Genomic DNA, 18,639 nt, shown 5'->3' with positions numbered 1-18,639 from the left:
AGAGGGGCGCTCTATTGCTCTCTCTCTCCCCAAAGGTGTATTATACCTCCTATTTGGCAGGCAGTTGGCAAAGTTGTGCTGGAGACATGCCAGCCCTGCACTGCAGTAAATCAAGGCTTGTTTCTAGATCTTTTAGAGGAGATATTTTCTATAAAGTGCTTGTTGGCTGCTGAGATCCCAAATCCAAGGACTTGCATTTTGTATGGTTAAATGGGTATTCAACAGAGAGAGACAAGATATGTTTGGTGCTGAGTTCTTTTTGTAAGGAATATATTCCTTTAAAAATTAAGAGTGCCCTTTAATCTGGCATTATAAATCAAACCAAAATATCACAATTTTTCTCCCAAAATGCCAATGATCAGGTGGAATGTGTTACCGAGCTATACGAGAGTGCCTGCTTGCTGGACAGCCTGTAGTAATGCATTTTGCAGAGAGCAGGCAGGGATGCGGTCAAGATCCCACCGGATGGGATCCCGGCAGTCGGAATACCGACACCGGGATCCCGACTGGCACAATCCCAACATATTCTCCCTCTGTGGGTGTCCACGACACCCATTGAGGGAGAATAAATGAGAGTGCCGAGCGTAGCGAGCCCGCAAGGGGCTGCGTTGCGCGAGCTCGCAAGTGGCTGCGTTGCGCCCGCCCCCCTGTCGGGATTGTGCCGGTTGGGATCCCGGTGTCCGTATTCTGACCGCCGGGATCCCGTCCGGAGGTATCTCGTACTGATCCCAGCAGGCAAGTTGGATATGCAAGCTACCTCTGCACCTCATTTGAAATATTGTAAAGCAGGGTGATTTTAGGTAACTGGTTTATAGCCCCTACACGCTTGCTGCTACCACTGAAAGATATGAACGATCTCGTTCATTAATGAACACTATATCATTCATTTCTCTATCGTCCTAGTGGATGCTGGGGTTCCTGAAAGGACCATGGGGAATAGCGGCTCCGCAGGAGACAGGGCACAAAAAGTAAAGCTTTACGATCAGGTGGTGTGTACTGGCTCCTCCCCCTATGACCCTCCTCCAAGCCTCAGTTAGATTTTTGTGCCCGGCCGAGAAGGGTGCAATCTAGGTGGCTCTCCTAAAGAGCTGCTTAGAAAAGTTTAGCTTAGGTTTTTTATTTTACAGTGAGTCCTGCTGGCAACAGGATCACTGCAACGAGGGACTTAGGGGAGAAGAAGTGAACTCACCTGCGTGCAGGATGGATTGGCTTCTTGGCTACTGGACATCAGCTCCAGAGGGACGATCACAGGTACAGCCTGGATGGTCACCGGAGCCTTGCCGCCGGCCCCCTTGCAGATGCTGAAGTAAGAAGAGGTCCAGAATCGGCGGCAGAAGACTCCTCAGTCTTCTAAAGGTAGCGCACAGCACTGCAGCTGTGCGCCATTTTCCTCTCAGCACACTTCACACGGCAGTCACTGAGGGTGCAGGGCGCTGGGAGGGGGGCGCCCTGGGAGGCAAATGAAAACCTATTTTGGCTAAAAATACCTCACATATAGCCTCCGGAGGCTATATGGAGATATTTAACCCCTGCCAGAATCCGTTAAGAGCGGGAGACGAGGCCGCCGAAAAAGGGGCGGGGCCTATCTCCTCAGCACACAGCGCCATTTTCCCTCACAGAAAGGCTGGAGGGAAGGCTCCCAGGCTCTCCCCTGCACTGCACTACAGAAACAGGGTTAAAACAGAGAGGGGGGGCACTAATTTGGCGTTAGAAATATATAATAAAGATGCTATAAGGGAAAACACTTATATAAGGTTGTCCCTATATAATTATAGCGTTTTTGGTGTGTGCTGGCAAACTCTCCCTCTGTCTCTCCAAAGGGCTAGTGGGTCCTGTCCTCTATCAGAGCATTCCCTGTGTGTGTGCTGTGTGTCGGTACGTGTGTGTCGACATGTATGAGGACGATGTTGGTGAGGAGGCGGAGCAATTGCCTGTAATGGTGATGTCACTCTCTAGGGAGTCGACACCGGAATGGATGGCTTATTTAGGGAATTACGTGATAATGTCAACACGCTGCAAGGTCGGTTGACGACATGAGACGGCCGACAAACAATTAGTACCGGTCCAGACGTCTCAAAAACACCGTCAGGGGTTTTAAAACGCCCGTTTACTTTAGTCGGTCGACACAGACACAGACAGGGACACTGAATCCAGTGTCGACGGTGAATAAACAAACGTATTCCTTATTAGGGCCACACGTTAAAGGCAATGAAGGAGGTGTTACATATTTCTGATACTACAAGTACCACAAAAGAGGGTATTATGTGGGATGTGAAAAAACTACCGTAGTTTTTCCTGAATCAGATAAATTAAATAAAGTGTGTGATGATGCGTGGGTTCCCCCCGATAGAAAATTAGGGGCGGTATACCCTTTCCCGCCAGAAGTTAGGGCGCGTTGGGAAACACCCCTTAGGGTGGCTAAGGCGCTCACACGCTTATCAAAACAAGTGGCGGTACCGTCTATAGATAGGGCCGTCCTCAAGGACCAGCTGACAGGAGGCTGGAAAATATCATAAAAAGTATATACACACATACTGGTGTTATACTGCGACCAGCGATCGCCTCAGCCTGGATGTGCAGAGCTGGGGTGGCTTGGTCGGATTCCCTGACTAAAAATATTGATACCCTTGACAGGGACAGTATTTTATTGACTATAGAGCATTTAAAGGATGCATTTCTATATATGCGAGATGCACAGAGGGATATTTGCACTCTGGCATCAAGAGTAAATGCGATGTCCATATCTGCCAGAAGATGTTATGGACACGACAGTGGTCAGGTGATGCAGATTCCAAACGGCACAAAGGTGTATTGCCGTATAAAGGAAGAGGAGTTATTTGGGGTCGGTCCATCGGACCTGGTGGCCACGGCAACTGCTGGAAAATCCACCGTTTTTACCCTAAGTCACATCTCTGCAGAAAAAGACACCGTCTTTTCAGCCTCAGTCCTTTCGTCCCTATAAGATCATATCTGCCCAGGGATAGAGGAAAGGGAAGAAGACTGCAGCAGGCAGCCCATTCCCAGGAACAGAAGCGTTCCACCGCTTCTGACAAGTTCTCAGCATGGCGCTGAGACCGTACAGGACCCCTGGATCCTACAAGTAGTATCCCAGGGGTACAGATTGGAATGTCGAGACGTTTCCCCTTCGCAGGCTCCTGAAGTCTGCTTTACCAAGGTCTCCCTCCGACAAGGAGGCAGTATGGGAAAAAATTCACAAGCTGTATTCCCAGCAGGTGATAATTAAATTACCTCTCCTACTACAAGAAAAGGGGTATTATTCCACACTATATTGTGGTACTGAAGCCAGAAGGCTAGGTGAGACTTATTCTAAAAATTTTTTGAACACTTACAAAGGTTCAAATCAAGATGGAGTCACTCAGAGCAGTGATAACGAACCAGGAAGAAGGGGACTATATAGTGTCCCGGGACATCAGGGATGCTTACCTCTATGTCCCAAATTTGCCCTTCTCACTAAGGGTACCTCAGGTTCGTGGTGCTGAACTGTCACTATCAGTTTCAGACGCTGCCGTTTGGATTGTCCACGGCACCCCGGGTCTTTACCAAGGTAATGGCCGAAATGATGATTCTTCTTCGAAGAAAAGGCGTCTTAATTATCCCTTACTTGGACGATCTCCTGATAAGGGCATAGTCCAGGGAACAGTTGGAGGTCGGAGTAGCACTATCTCGGATACTGCTACAACAGCACGGGTGGATTCTAAATTTTCCAAAATCGCAGCTGATCCCGACGACACGTCTGCTGTGCCTAGGGATGATTCTGGACACAGTCCAGAAAAAGGTGTTTCTCCCGGAAGAGAAAGCCAGGGAGTTATCCGAGCTAGTCAGGAACCTCCTAAAAACAGTGCATCATTGCACAAGGGTCCTGGTAAAAATGGTGGCTTCCTACGAAGCAATTCCATTCGGCAGATTTCACGCAAGAACTTTTCAGTGGGATCTGCTGGACAAATGGTCCGGATCGCATCTTCAGATGCATCAGCGGATAACCCTATATCCAAGGACAAGGGTGTCTCTCCTGTGGTGGTTATAGAGTGCTCATCTTCTAGAGGGCCGCAGATTCGGCATTCAGGATTGGATGCTGGTGACCACGGAGCCCAGCCCGAGAGGCTGGGGAGCAGTCACACAAGGAAAAAATTTCCAGGGAGTGTGATCAAGTCTGGAGACTTTTCTCCACATAAATATACTGGAGCTAAGGGTAAATTTATAATGCTCTAAGCTTAGCAAGACCTCTGCTTCAAGGTCAGCCGGTATTGATCCAGTGGGAAAAACATCACGGCAGTCGCCCACGTAAACAGACAGGGCGACACAAGAAGCAGGAGGGCAATGGCAAAAACTGCAAGGACTTTTCGCTGGGCGGAAAATCATGTGATAGCACTGTCAGCAGTGTTTCATCCCGGGAATGGAAACTGGGAAGCAGACTTCCTCAGCAGGCACGACCTCCACCCGGGAGAGTGGAAACTTCATCGGGAAGTTTTTTCCACATGATTGTAAACCGTTGGGAAATACCAAAGGTGGACATGATGGCGTCCCGTCTGAACAAAAAACGGGACTGGTATTGCGCCAGGTCAAGAGACCCTCAGGCAATAGCTGTGGACGTTCTGGTAACACCGTGGGTGTACCAGTCGGTGTATGTGTTCCCTCCTCTGCTTCTCATACCTAAGGTGCTGAGAATTATAAGACGTAGAGGAGTAAGAACTATACTCATGGCTCCGGATTGGCCAAGAAGGACTTGGTACCCGGAACTTCAAGAGATGCTTACAGAGGTCTTATGGCCTCTGCTGCTAAGAAGGGATTTGCTTCAGCAAGTACCATGTCTGTTCCAAGACTTACCGCAGCTGCGTTTGTCGGCATGGCGGTGGAACGCCGGATCCTAAGGGAAAAAGGCATTCCGGAAGAGGTCATTCCTACCCTGGTCAAAGCCAGAAAGGAGGTGACCGCACAACATTATCACCACATGTGGCGAAAATATGTTGCGTGGTGTGAGGCCAGGATGGCCCCACAAAGAAATTTCAACTCGGTCGTTTCCTGCATTTCCTGCAAACAGGAGTGTCTATGGGCCGCAAATTGGGGTCCATTAAGGTTCAAATTTCGGCCCTGTCGATTTTCTTCCAGAAAGAATTGGCTTCAGTTCCTGAAGTCCAGAAGTTTGTCAAGGGAGTATTGCATATACAACCCCCCTTTGTGCCTCCAGTGGCACTGTGGGATCTCAACGTAGTTCTGGGATTCCTAAAATCACATTGGTTTAAAACCAGTCAAATCTGTGGATTTGAAGCATCTCACATGAAAAGTGACCATGCTCTTGGCCCTGGCCTGGACCAGGCGAGTGTCAAATTGGTGGTTTTTTCTCAAAAAAGCCCATATCTGTTTGTCCATTCGGACAGGGCAGAGCTGCGGACTCGTCCCCAGTTCTCTCCCTAAGGTGGTGTCAGTGTTTCACCTGAACCAGCTTATTGTGGTGCCTTGCACCTACTAGGGACTTGGAGGACTCCAAGTTGCTAGATGTTGTCAGGGCCCTGAAAATATGTTCCAGGACGGCTGGAGTCAGGAAAACTGACTTGCTGTTATCCTGTATGCACCCAACAAACTGGGTGCTCTTGCTTCTAAGCAGACTATTGCTAGTTGGATGTGTAATACAATTCAGCTTGCACATTCTGTGGCAGGCCTGCCACAGCCAAAATATGTAAATGCCCATTCCACAAGGAAGGTGGGCTCATCTTGGGCGGCTGCCCGAGGGGTCTCGGCTTTACAACTTTGCCGAGCGGTTATTTAGTCAGGGGCAAACACGTTTGTAAAATCCTACAAATTTGATACCCTGGCTAAGGAGGACCTGGAGTTCTCTCATTCGGTGCTGCAGAGTCATCCGCACTCTCCCGCCCGTTTGGGAGCTTTGGTATTATCCCCATGGTCCTTTCAGGAACCCCAGCATCCACTAGGACGATAGAGAAAATAAGAATTTACTTACCGATAATTCTATTTCTCGGAGTCCGTAGTGGATGCTGGGCGCCCATCCCAAGTGCGGATTGTCTGCAATACTTGTACATAGTTACAAAAATCGGGTTATTATTGTTGTGAGCCATCTTTTCAGAGGCTCCGCTGTTATCATACTGTTAACTGGGTTCAGATCACAGGTTGTACAGTGTGATTGGTGTGGCTGGTATGAGTCTTACCCGGGATTCAAAATCCTTCCTTATTGTGTACGCTCGTCCGGGCACAGTACCTAACTGAGGCTTGGAGGAGGGTCATAGGGGGAGGAGCCAGTACACACCACCTGATCGTAAAGCTTTACTTTTTGTGCCCTGTCTCCTGCGGAGCCGCTATTCCCCATGGTCCTTTCAGGAACCCCAGCATCCACTACGGACTCCGAGAAATAGAATTATCGGTAAGTAAATTCTTATTATCTGTCAGTGTGTAGGCACCAACGATGAACGATGCGAGGCCCCACGCTCGTTCCATGTTGGTGCCGGCTCGTTCATATCTGCAAGCCAATATGGACAATATCATCCAGAAAAGTTTGAGTTTAGCCAGAATCTCAGATCTCCGTCCGTCTCGCACAGCATTACATCCTGCCCTAGGTCTTCCCAGAGTGTATGCAGCATAGTATTGCACTTTCAACAGACTGATACTTTGTTAGTTGCCAGCAAATCACAAGCAACCTTGCCCTAATTATTGGGACTATGCAGCCTTGCTAACAATCCTAACACCAGTTGCTATAACAGAAGTTCATACCCTCATAGAGTAGCTTCATTGCTCAGTCAGGAGCCATTTAGGTAAAATTATTTGTTAGATCTGTGTCCCTTGTATGCCTATAATACAGATGGAGCCACGCTAGTCGTGGCTCCGTCTGTGCCTAGCCGCGCCTAGGACTCGGCGTCTCCGCCTCCGACTTGGTCACGTGCGCCCGTGATGGAGACACGCCCCATTCACTTGAATGGAGAGCTTCTCCATCCGCGCTCCCAGACAGAGACGCTCTGAATGGGAGCGTCTCTGTGCACTCCCGGCATGACTATGCAGACGGATCGCCTAGTCACGCTGGGAGTGCTCATTTGCGGTGGAGCCGCCTCAGATCTGTATATATAAAATATTTATACTGAACATTTAATTAAACATACAAAACAGACAAACTAAACCGGTTCCCTAAAATCACCTTGTTTCCAGATATTTAGGGGGGTAGCCAATAAGATCCAATCTGTTTTCGAAACGGTGAAATGGACGGATATTGTGATTAATTACAGATGATCATTATCACAGTATCCAATTAGAGTCCATTTTCATCGGCTGAAAACAGACCAGCAATTGCGCAAAAATATGCATGATCGGGGATAAGATGGGGATGGAGCCCGCCGCATCGAGGGTAATAGCATATAGCCCCGGGCGATACAATTGGATAGCCCCCTTAAACCAAAGAGCAGAGGAAGATAAGTCTACCAGAAATTTCCCTAGCATAACAATATGGTTCAAATGGTAAATATATGAAGAAAGCCGACACTTCTTGGCGTGCTTTAGCAGAAAATGTAAAACTGTCATAGTTTTCAAACCAAAACATGACCATTAATTTTATCCTTAAGTGTCTACCCATATATATCAGGTGGGCAGAGCAAAAATGCCCAGTGCTAAACTTCCAATCTTGCCCTGCTAGACCTCGACTCTGTATGTTCAAAAGGAAACATATCATACTATATAATGTACATGCGATAGTTTCCAGCTACAGCTTGGTCTAGTAATCTGATTTATCCTTTTTTTTTTTTTTTTTTTTTTTTTTTTTACAGATTTTGGGGGTATACATTTAGGTCCGTTTTTCTCGCCTAGGCGGAAAAATTAGACTTTTCGATATTTTTAGAGCGAATGGAGATTCACCCTATTCAATATCAGGGCCGATTTTGTCTTGCCCAGGCAAAAAATTCAGCGAGAGCGAAAAACATGTGGATCGGCGAATCCACATGTTTTCTCACCTGCACCAACAAAAACACGCCCCATTTTCGCCAATTTTGAGGCATTTTTCGCCAATGCCTTTTCACACACAAAAAAAAAAAAAAAAGTGAAAAAGCATTGGTGAAAATGCAATAAAAATGGGCCTTAATTGAATAGGCAGGGGATGGGGGGTGGGGGTGCGATATCAACAGCTGCGAGATTACCGGAGCAAATTGCATACCCCCTATATATATATATTTTTTTTAATCTCCTCATTTCAGTTAAAGCAATACAAAACTAGCTGTAGGAAATACAGTATACACAATAGTGTTCATTCTAGCACCCTGCACCTTTCAAAACCTGTGCAGTTCCTCTCTCCTGCCTGGGGTGTCGCTCTCTCTACTGTGGTGCTTCTAGCATACTCTCTGGTCTGTATCACTGAGATACAGACCAGAGAGTATGCTAGACGCCCCACAGCAGAGAGTGACACACCAGGCAGAAAAGAGGTACTGCATGGGTTTTGAGAGGTGCAGGGTGCTAGAATGAACACTACACAAGATAGAGGTCCATAGCTTCTACATATATATACCTGTTAACAAATGTGACATTAGCGAAGCAGTAATATCTGTAATCAGGGTCAGACTGGACATGGGCCTTACTGGGAGTTCACCTAAAAAAAATTCTCCTCATTTTAAATCGATTTGATGGTCATTGTGGAGTGAGGAAATCTCAGTTGGATAGATTCACCGTGGTTGCCTGAATACAGTATTATTTATTGCAGTACATTGGAGCCTGAGCATAGTGTACCCTACATTCACGCCCCCCCCCCCCCCCCCTTTCCTTTATCCAGTTAATCCAGATCTGGCTACAACGCTTATTTGCAATCACTGAGCTTTCGTACGTAGCAGGTTTAACACATTTTTTTTTGGAGAGCACAACTTTTGTGTCAATTAATTTAGCTTTGAGATTTACGTAGTAGTATGACACTTCTTACCATGTGACGCTTAGGTAATGGGCTTAGCTCATTTTTGTACGTACCTCATAGTGACTTTAATACCGGAAATGCCGGTAATGTGTGCAGAACGTCCCGGCAGTCGGTGAGTATATGCGTATTACATATTCTCAGTACAATGGCACCTTCACAGCAGAATAGTTGGAACATACTTGGGCTATAGACAGTACTATATTGTTTAAGTACCATGTACTTAAAAAGCCTCAGGAGCAGTCACATACACACACACGTCAGTGTTCTCTGATGGCTAAGGCTGACCAAGACTGCCAACTGTGTCCACTAGGTGGGGAAACGCTCTCACATGGCAGGAGCGATGGGTGTGTTGGCCTGTATTTCGTAGCTCTGGTCCAAAATAGATTTGAACTTTTCTTTTTAAATTGAAACTTGATTTTGTAAGTTTAGCGTTTGTCCTCTCATCTCATAGACCAATTGCATGCAAATTGTAAGTTTCCACTGGGGTGGCATTAAATGAGGAAATTGAGGAAATACCTGCACAAAGACACGCTTCATGTTTTCACTTCCCGTGCAAGATTCTCCTTGGTAAAACCGGTCTTGTGTAATATAGTCTGCGTTCTTCAAGAAAAGATTACACTCTTTGCCCTTTCATTCTTGAGCACGCATAGTGTCTAGTGCTGTGTTACTAACAATAATGGTAAATGCATAATATTATATAATATTATTGGATTTTTATGTCCATTTGAAATGTATAGTTTGAATTTTTTTTTTTACATATATATATATTTATCAGTTATTCTGTCATTTCAGCCCAGATGATATTGGTACCTGCTGGTATATCCTTTTGTCTGGTTCTGTGTTTATCAAAGAGTCCATGTTTCTTCCCAGGAGCAGGTAGGTTAATTTATTCTGCAAAGAAATGTGACATTTGTTCTGCTGTTGCCATTTTGGAAAGATTTGTTAAATAATGTATATATGTATAATGTATATATGGATGCCTCCCATCATTTGCAAATGTAAATAGTATAGTTAGAAAAGATTAGCATTAATGTATATATTTGGGGAATCGTTCCTATTGCTCAGTGTGTATGCACCGACGATGAACGATGCGTGGCCCTGTGGTCGTTCATCGTTGGTTTCCCATTGTTTTGCCATACAAGTCACTTTGGATGATATCGAGATCGATCATCGTCCAAATTGCTGCCATTGCCCAGTGTGTAGGGCGCATTAGACAATTATTCTATGCCAGACATTGCTGTTTTTTTTGCTTTGCGACTTAGCAGTATTTCTCCTTATTGCTCCGTATTAAAGTGTGTCTACACCAACCAACTAAACCTTCGTTTTAATTTATCAAACTGTTCTCGAAAGACAGGATCTTATTGTTAGGGGTTACATAACCTCTTTCCTACTTTGAATTCTGGTTCTTTTGATGATACATTATAACAGCAATAGTCAGTTTTTATTGTATAGCACAAATGCTGTATGTTGGCTATATGTCTGAGCCTTTTGGTTTACTTACTGTTCATGTTACAGCAATGGTCCTGAAAGCACTGCTTCTCTCCAGGTTGGAGCTTTTCATACTGCCCTTTATCCAGCTTTAGAAGTGTTCATAGCATTGTTATCATAGCTAGTAATGAGCATCTCAAACACTGTGTGACAGGATCTTTTCATACCTAATGTATTGCAGCTGTAGATTGTTTTTATTGAACGCTTTGGACACTGCCATTGAAGTGCTTACGTGACATGCTCTCCATTTTACTTACAGAAAGAACAGAAAAATTCAATGTGGAGTGATTAGATTTTGGGCTTTGGATGGGGATTGAAAAAGTGGCCGATTGCCACTACCCTTAAGGACCGTATTTACGGGCAGATCTAGGGAGAGATGTGTGCTGAGCGAACCGCTCAGCACACATCTCTTCCCCCCCCCCAGCGCGATGTATGGTGAGCAGGTGAATAGAGCAACCTGCTAGATTGGCCTGCAGGCCATTCTAGCACCAGCAATAGCGATGCGCGGGGCTGCGCATCTCTATCGCTGTGCAATCTAGTCAGATTGCTTAGATTTTAAGCAGCAATCGCTCCGTGAGTACCCCCCTTTAGACTACTTGCTGTCACCACTTTACACAGAGACCTGATTAACTCCAAGCTACTGCTTAAGGCAGTGGTTCTCAAACTGTGTGTCGTACTGCCCTTTGGTGAAACAGGGCACTTGCAGGGGTGCCTACATTGGCAGTTTCTCATTTAATTTTAAACATCAGTAGACGGTTTTTTTTTTTCCCCATTGGATTTACTAGCATTAAAAGTAATGACACAATTTACCATGCTGAGAAATGGGATTCCTAAAAATAAACACATGTATTGTACAGGTATGTTTCTGCATTAAATACCATGGATGTGTCTGTATGGAACCTTTAAAACATGCCTTGTGTAGGTTAGCCCTTTTTTTTTTTCTAAAAATCGCTCAAAAATTGTCGGTTTTTTTAATGAGTGAATTATATGAAAGAACATGTTTTTGATCTTTTCCACAATGATTTTGTCGAAAAAAAAATATTTATTTTACATATATTTGTAAAAAAATAGTTTTCCCCACAAACATCGGAACATTGAAAACATCGCGACCATCATGCTGTTAAATGTAATAGTCCGGACAGCCACCAGGTACACCTGGGGCGGCTTAGGGGGTGGGGGGTGTTAATTTACACTTCCCCAGCGGCTGCTATTGTTTGCAGCCGCTGGATGAGGGGTCCTGCTGTGCTGACTGGTCAGCAGTGATTGGCAGCATGGCAAACACTGGGAGAGGGTGAAGGGAGGCAGAGGGACCTTCCGGTCCCTCTGAGAGCTGCAGCTGCGGGAAGTTTCCCTTTCCTGCAGCTGCGCACACTGTCTATCTGACTGGTTGCATCCTGTGTGACCAGGTCAGACAAAGTACTTGCTGGTGTGGTCACATCTGATGCGACCATACAAGGCAAGCAGTTAGAGTAAGTATGGAATACAATACGTTATGTCAGTGGTTCCCAAACTAGGGGTCTAATTCAGAACTGATTGCAGCAGCAAATTTGTTAGCAAATGGGCAAAACCATGTGCAGTTCAGAGGGGGGGGGGGGGGGGAGATATAACATGTGCAGAGAGAGTTAGATTTGGGTGGGGTGTGTTCAAACTGAAATCTCAATTGCATTGCAAAAATAAAGCAGCCAGTATTTGCCCTGCCCAGAAACAAAATAACCCACCCAAATCTAACTCTCTGCAAATGTTATATCTGCCAGACCTGTACTGCACATGGTTTTGCCCATTAGCTAACCAATTTGCTGCTACGATCAGATCTGAATTACTCCCTAGGTCCCCAAGGTTCTGTAATTGTTCAGGTTTTATGGATAGCCATGCTTAAGCACAGGTGACTTAATTAACCACTTAACTGACAATCATGTTTTACAAAAAAATGCTCTGAATTTGTCGGTTGTTTTTCTTTAATGATTGAATTAGGTAAAGAACATGTGTTTAAACTTGCCCAAAATTATTTTATTGAAAAAAAAAAAAAAAAGGAAAAGTTTTTTTTCTTTCTTTCAATATTTTCAAAATATTGTTTTCCCCCCCAAACATCGGAACATCACCATCAGAACCCATCATGACTTTGATCAGCCACCAGGTACACACTGGGAGAGGTGTTAATTTACATTTCCTTGTGCAGCCACCAGGTGGGGGGCCCTGCTGTGCTGACCAATCTGCAGTTATTGGCAGCATGGCAGACACTGGGAGAAGTTGCAGAGGGGCCGGGAGGTCCCTCTGTGATTAGCGGCTGCTAGAACATTATCTTCCGGCAGCTGGCCACTCTGTATCTGACAGATCGCAACGTTTGTGTTCTGATAAGATCACGCACTGCATGGTGTAGTTTCAAATGATGCACCATGACAGACAAGTGTTTAATACCTCAGTGACTTTGAGTATACCATCTATGTACAAACCTGGACTGTTAGACTGGGCATACATAACGCTGACCTGCATCGTGGTTGATGGTACGACCGATGTAACGATACATTGGTCGTCCATACTCACAGAATGATATAGCATGCGACCACAAGATATATCGTTCAGTGGCCACTTCCAGGAGCATGTTGTCGGCGGGTGCGAAAGCCCAGTCACGGGTACAAATATAGGGTTCAGGCGACATATCATCTGATGTGTAGCTAGCCTTAGGGTGCCTTGAGGACCGAGTTTGGGAAATTCTGCGTCACATGCTTTTCCTGGTGTGTTTTTTATAGTATTTTTATGTTTTCTTGCTTAGATAAAAACAGACATTATATTTCCTGTACATAGTTGTGGTATAATGTCAGGGGTGGGAAGTTCCAGTATTCTGGGAAACTGAAAGTCGTTCTCATGCAGTTTAATGCTCACTTATTGGTTTTAATGCCATTTCCTGTGTGTTTTTTTTATTTTGTTTATTTTGAAAGTTTTGGTGAGCCTCTTCCTACAAAACAGTAGCTGAGGGCGGATAGGATGCCATTTCCTTTCCTTTCCCTTTAATAACTAGTCACTATATTTCTATCTCTGTAGTGATTTTTCTGTGCTCTGCGTCCCCACACTACTAAATTCACACATTATCAAGGTTTTCCTGGGTGACAGAGTTCCTTTATGTCTACAAATCATCCATGAGTATTGATAAAATGAATCACTTCCCATTGGAGGATGACTCATTAGCAGAAGTGAATCATTGAAGGTTAAAGTGATGCTGCTTTTATCATTTGCTGTAGATGAAACCTTTATATGGACATAGAAAATTAATAACCGTAATTTGTGACTATATAAATATGACTGGCTAAGTTGGTGAGTTGATTGTCTTATTACAGGAGTCTACTCACTGGCATGTTACCATGTTGAATAGTGTAAAAATAAATAAGACCGTGACCTGTCCCATCCAGCTTTAGTGCATGATACAGCAGACCTTGGGGCAGATGTATTAACCTGGAAAAGGCATAAGGAAGTGATAAACCAGTGATATGTGCAAGGTGATAAACACACCAGCCAATCAGCTCCAATATGTAAATTAACAGTTAGGAGGTGATTGGCTGGTGTGTTTATCACCTTGCACATATCACTGGTTTATCACTTCCTTATGCCATCTCCAGGTTAATACATCTGCCCCCTTATGGTTTAAAATGTAGAATATATGTAAGATAGGTGATTAGCAGTTTCCTTTGCTCCAAGCATGACATAGATAGAACGCCTTCCAGTCCGTTTAGGCCGGGTGTTAGCTGACTTATGCTATACGTATGAGTCACATGTAGCACTATGATTTTACTTGAATAAGGCATTTGTTATTTTGCAGTGATCATTTTCATTTAAGAGATTATAACACTAGCAGCAGAAAAAGTGAATTTTACAGAAATCTATTACTTGAAGCTGGTGTTACAAAACATAAGGTCATCGAAACTTAGGTTTTGAATTATTGGGGGACTCTATTTTTGCATTGAGGAAATTGGTTTAAAGAGAAACAGAACTTTCTTTTTCTTCATAGCTTTAGTAAAACATATGAACTTGTGTCTTTTTACACAGAAGGCTTTATTGCTTTATCTTTATTTATATTTTTATTAAAATTAGTAAAATAGGATCCGAAGATAATACCTACAGATGCCAAATTATAATTCTCATCAATGTTTATTTATGAGGCGGCACAGATTCCATGACGTGGTACAGTCAGCAATGCATAATGAATAACAAAGTGGTTGAAGATTTACAGAGTATGCTCAACTGCAAGTGACTTTATCAATTTACACGTGCTCATCAGCAGTCTAGCTTCAATTAGTGCTTTTCAGCCATGGCTTCCTGCACTCAGAGAGCATTGTTTTGTCTTGGTTAGTCTGACTATGAAACAGCTCTACTGTTGCATTTGATATTGTTCTATCCAGAGACCAGCGTTATACAAGTTCTAAGGAGAGTTATGATAAAAACTCTGTCCGAAGGATGTAAATATATGGCTGAAAAGCACATAAGCTCTGACTATAAAGCAGTGGCAGGAAGGTTATGGATCATTGGGTCGACCTGGATTAGGCATGGTCGACACAGAAAAAGGTTGACACATTAAAATGGTCGACACACAAAAAGGTTGACATGCCATTTTTAAACTTTTTTTTTTATCTTTTTTTGCATAACATGACCAGGAACCCCAAATGGGGCATAGCGTCGCAAGGCATACTGCGGGCAAGGTTACTATTCCCAATGGTAATCCACTTGGATGGTGAAATAGTTAACTTTTTTAAATGTATTTTTATGTCGACCATTTCATGTCGACCAGTCCCGTGTCGACCAATAGTGGACGACCTATTGACTGTTGACCTAATCCATGTCGACCTACCAACCAGATACTGGCAGGAGCACCTGTTCAAGTCAAAACCTTGATATCTTTAAATAGAAAAGCAATATAAGCACTTGTGTAGCAGTGGTGCTTCCTTGTGCTACTCGGCAATCAGTAGTGCTGCTCTAGACTCTGCTGCTAACTTGAAACACTGACATACACTGTATATAATGGAAATAATGCATCACTAGCTCATCATTTAGAAGGAAACATACAGTATATAGTTTTAACCCAAGATATTTGAGTAATACACTCTCCCAGTGACTGGTTATAGAAAGAATAATAGCAGGAACCACAGGACACTATCAGCTGAGCAGAATGGATAGGGGCGCACATATTCTGGAGACTGGTTTCTCAAAGATCTGAGGAGACGACACACAGAGAATGGCAGTGGAGGGTAAAAGGGGTTGTGACTGCATACTGTAGAGCAGTCAGCGGGAGGACACATGAGAAATGGCAGTGCAACTTAGCTATGAAGAGGTCAGTGCAGACACAGAGGAATCCTCAGGGCAGACTCTTGACTGAAGCATGTCAGTAGGAAGAGATTAAGAGGTGCATCAGCAGAAGGGGAACTTAGAATAGCACATATTCCCGTCAGTCGCTTCCTTTATTCTACTTGTGGTAGGGCTAGATTTGTCATTGTACAGAACAGAGTTAATGTTTATGTTGTCAACATATTGTGCCCCATTTAGGAACAAGATCTATCCCCTTTAGCATTCACTAAAGGGGTTATATCCTCCTTTCAGTATTCAACAAACAGAGGTAAACTAAGATTACTGCTGTTTGTCACTGTATTGCTTACGCCATCAATAGATGGTGAGTGTGATACATTCCACAATACTGGCAGTGCAGCGCAGCCTTTCCTGCTTCAGGCCGCCTTCTAGGCACTGCTGGGTCCCCGTCTGGTGAAAAAGTCTTGCGCATGCACATGACACATAAGCAGAGGCGGATTGGCCATATCCCCGGTGGGCCAACGCACCCGTGGGCCTGTTTTGTTTGAGGACATGTGGTCCTTTTTACACACATAATGAATAAGATGCAAAATAATTTGCATATATGAAAATGACTTTGCCACTTAGCCTGTGATTGCAGATGATCTAGTATATGCTCTGTCTGCCTGCTTGGCTGACATATAAGATTGAGTGAATAGTGATTGGAATACGGTTGGTGTAATAAGCAAGAAAATATATCTTTCTAATGAATTATATAGTTTCCTAAATTCTGAAGGCGTATCATATAATGTGCTCATAATATTTAATTTTATTTCTTTTTAACTTCCCCCTTGATGCTAGACATCCCCACTATCTGGAAAGTCTTGGGGGGAGGGTGCTGCTCTCATGGCCCATGGCTAGACCTTACACCTCTGGTGCTGCCCATGTGGGGCCACTAGTACAAATTTCTCTGACGTCCTAGTGGATGCTGGGAACTCCGTAAGGACCATGGGGAAAAGCGGCTCCGCAGGAGACTGGGCACAAAAGTAAAGCTTTAGGACTACCTGGTGTGCACTGGCTCCTCCCCCTATGACCCTCCTCCAAGCCTCAGTTAGATTTTTGTGCCCGGCCGAGAAGGGTGCACACTAGGGGCTCTCCTGAGCTTCTTAGTGAAAGTTTAGTTTTAGGTTTTTTATTTTCAGTGAGACCTGCTGGCAACAGGCTCACTGCATCGAGGGACTAAGGGGAGAAGAAGCGAACCTGCCTGCTTGCAGCCAGCTTGGGCTTCTTAGGTTACTGGACACCATTAGCTCCAGAGGGACCGAACACAGGCCCAGCCTCGGAGCTCGGTCCCAGAGCCGCGCCGCCGGCCCCCTTACAGAGCCAGAAGCAAGAAGAGGTCCGGAAAAATCGGCGGCAGAAGACATCAGTCTTCAACAAGGTAGCGCACAGCACTGCAGCTGTGCGCCATTGTTACTCAGGCACACTTCACACTTCGGTCACTGAGGGTGCAGGGCGCTAGGGGTGGGCGCCCTGAGCAGCAATGTAAACACCTTGGCTGGCATAAATACACCACATATAACCCCCAGGGCTATATGGATGTATTTTAACCCCTGCCAGAACTCACCAAAAAGCGGGAGAAAAGGCCGCCGAGAAGGGGGCGGAGCCTATCTCCTCAGCACACGGGCGCCATTTTCCATCACAGCTCCGCTGGAAGGACGTCTCCCTGACTCTCCCCTGCAGTCCTGCACTACTGAAAAGGGTAAAAAAGAGAGGGGGGCACTAATTTGGCGCAGTTTTAATACTAACAGCAGCTATAAAGGGAAAAGCACATTTTATAGTGGTATTCCTGTCTATATATAGCGCTCTGGTGTGTGCTGGCATACTCTCCCTCTGTCTCCCCAAAGGGCTAGTGGGGTCCTGTCCTCTATCAGAGCATTCCCTGTGTGTGTGCGGTGTGTCGGTACGATTGTGTCGACATGTTTGAGGAGGAAAATGAGATGGAGGCGGAGCAATTGCCTATTATAGAGTTGTCACCCCCTAGGGAGTCGACACCTGAGAGGATGAGCTTATGGAAGGAATTGCGTGACATTGTCAGCTCTTTACGACAGACAGTTGACGACATGAGACAGCCGGCTACTCAGCTTGTGCCTGTCCAGGGGTCTCAAACGCCATCAGGGGCTTTAAAACGCCCGTTACCTCAAATGGCAGACACAGACACGGATACTGACTCCAGTGTCGATAATGAGGAGACAAACGTGACTTCCACTAGGGCCACACGTTACATGATTAAAGCAATGAAAAATGTATTGCATATCTCTGATAATACAAGTACCACTAAAAAGGGTATTATGTTTGGTGAGAAAAAACTGCCTGTAGTTTTTCCTGTATCCGAGGAATTAAATGAAGTGTGTGATGAGGCGTGGGTTTCCCCCGATAAAAAACTGATAATTCCTAAAAGGTTATTGGCATCGTACCCTTTCCCGCCAGAGGATAGGGCACGTTGGGAAACACCCCCTAGGGTGGATAAAGCGCTCACACGCTTGTCTAAACAGGTAGCACTACCCTCTCCTGATACGGCCGCCCTAAAGGAACCTGCCGATAGAAAGCTGGAGAATATCCTAAAATGTATATACACTCACACGGGTGTTATACTGCGACCAGCAATCGCCTCAGCCTGGATGTGCAGTGCGGGCCTGGCGTGGTCGGATTCCCTGACTGAAAATATTGATACCCTAGATAGGGACAGTATATTACTGACTATAGAGCATTTGAAGGATGCATTTCTATATATGCGTGATGCACAGAGGGATATTTGCCGACTGGCATCAAGAGTTAGCGCGCTGTCCATTTCTGCAAGAAGAGGTTTATGGACGCGGCAGTGGTCAGGTGATGCGGATTCTAAAAGGCACATGGAAGTATTGCCTTATAAGGGGGAGGAGTTATTCGGGGTTGGTCTATCAGACCTGGTAGCC

General features: G+C 45.0%; 1 protein-coding gene across 9 annotated transcripts in view; it reads left to right on the top strand.

The window, feature by feature from the left end:
* Window positions 1-18,639, top strand: part of RAPGEF2 (Rap guanine nucleotide exchange factor 2) — a 552,363-nt gene that overhangs the window by 270,684 nt on the left and 263,040 nt on the right. For 8 of the 9 annotated variants that reach the window (XM_063920456.1, XM_063920451.1, XM_063920453.1 and 5 more), the window contains exon 4: window positions 9,701-9,784. The exons of the other annotated variant lie outside the window; for it this stretch is intronic. In XM_063920456.1, coding sequence (XP_063776526.1) covers window positions 9,701-9,784 — 84 coding nt within the window. The remainder of the gene's footprint in view (window positions 1-9,700; window positions 9,785-18,639) is intronic. 9 annotated transcript variants of the gene reach the window in all.

This window comes from Pseudophryne corroboree, chromosome 1 (assembly GCF_028390025.1).
Source record: "Pseudophryne corroboree isolate aPseCor3 chromosome 1, aPseCor3.hap2, whole genome shotgun sequence".
Taxonomy (NCBI): domain Eukaryota; kingdom Metazoa; phylum Chordata; class Amphibia; order Anura; family Myobatrachidae; genus Pseudophryne; species Pseudophryne corroboree.
This window is presented reverse-complemented; position numbering and strand designations above follow the sequence as displayed.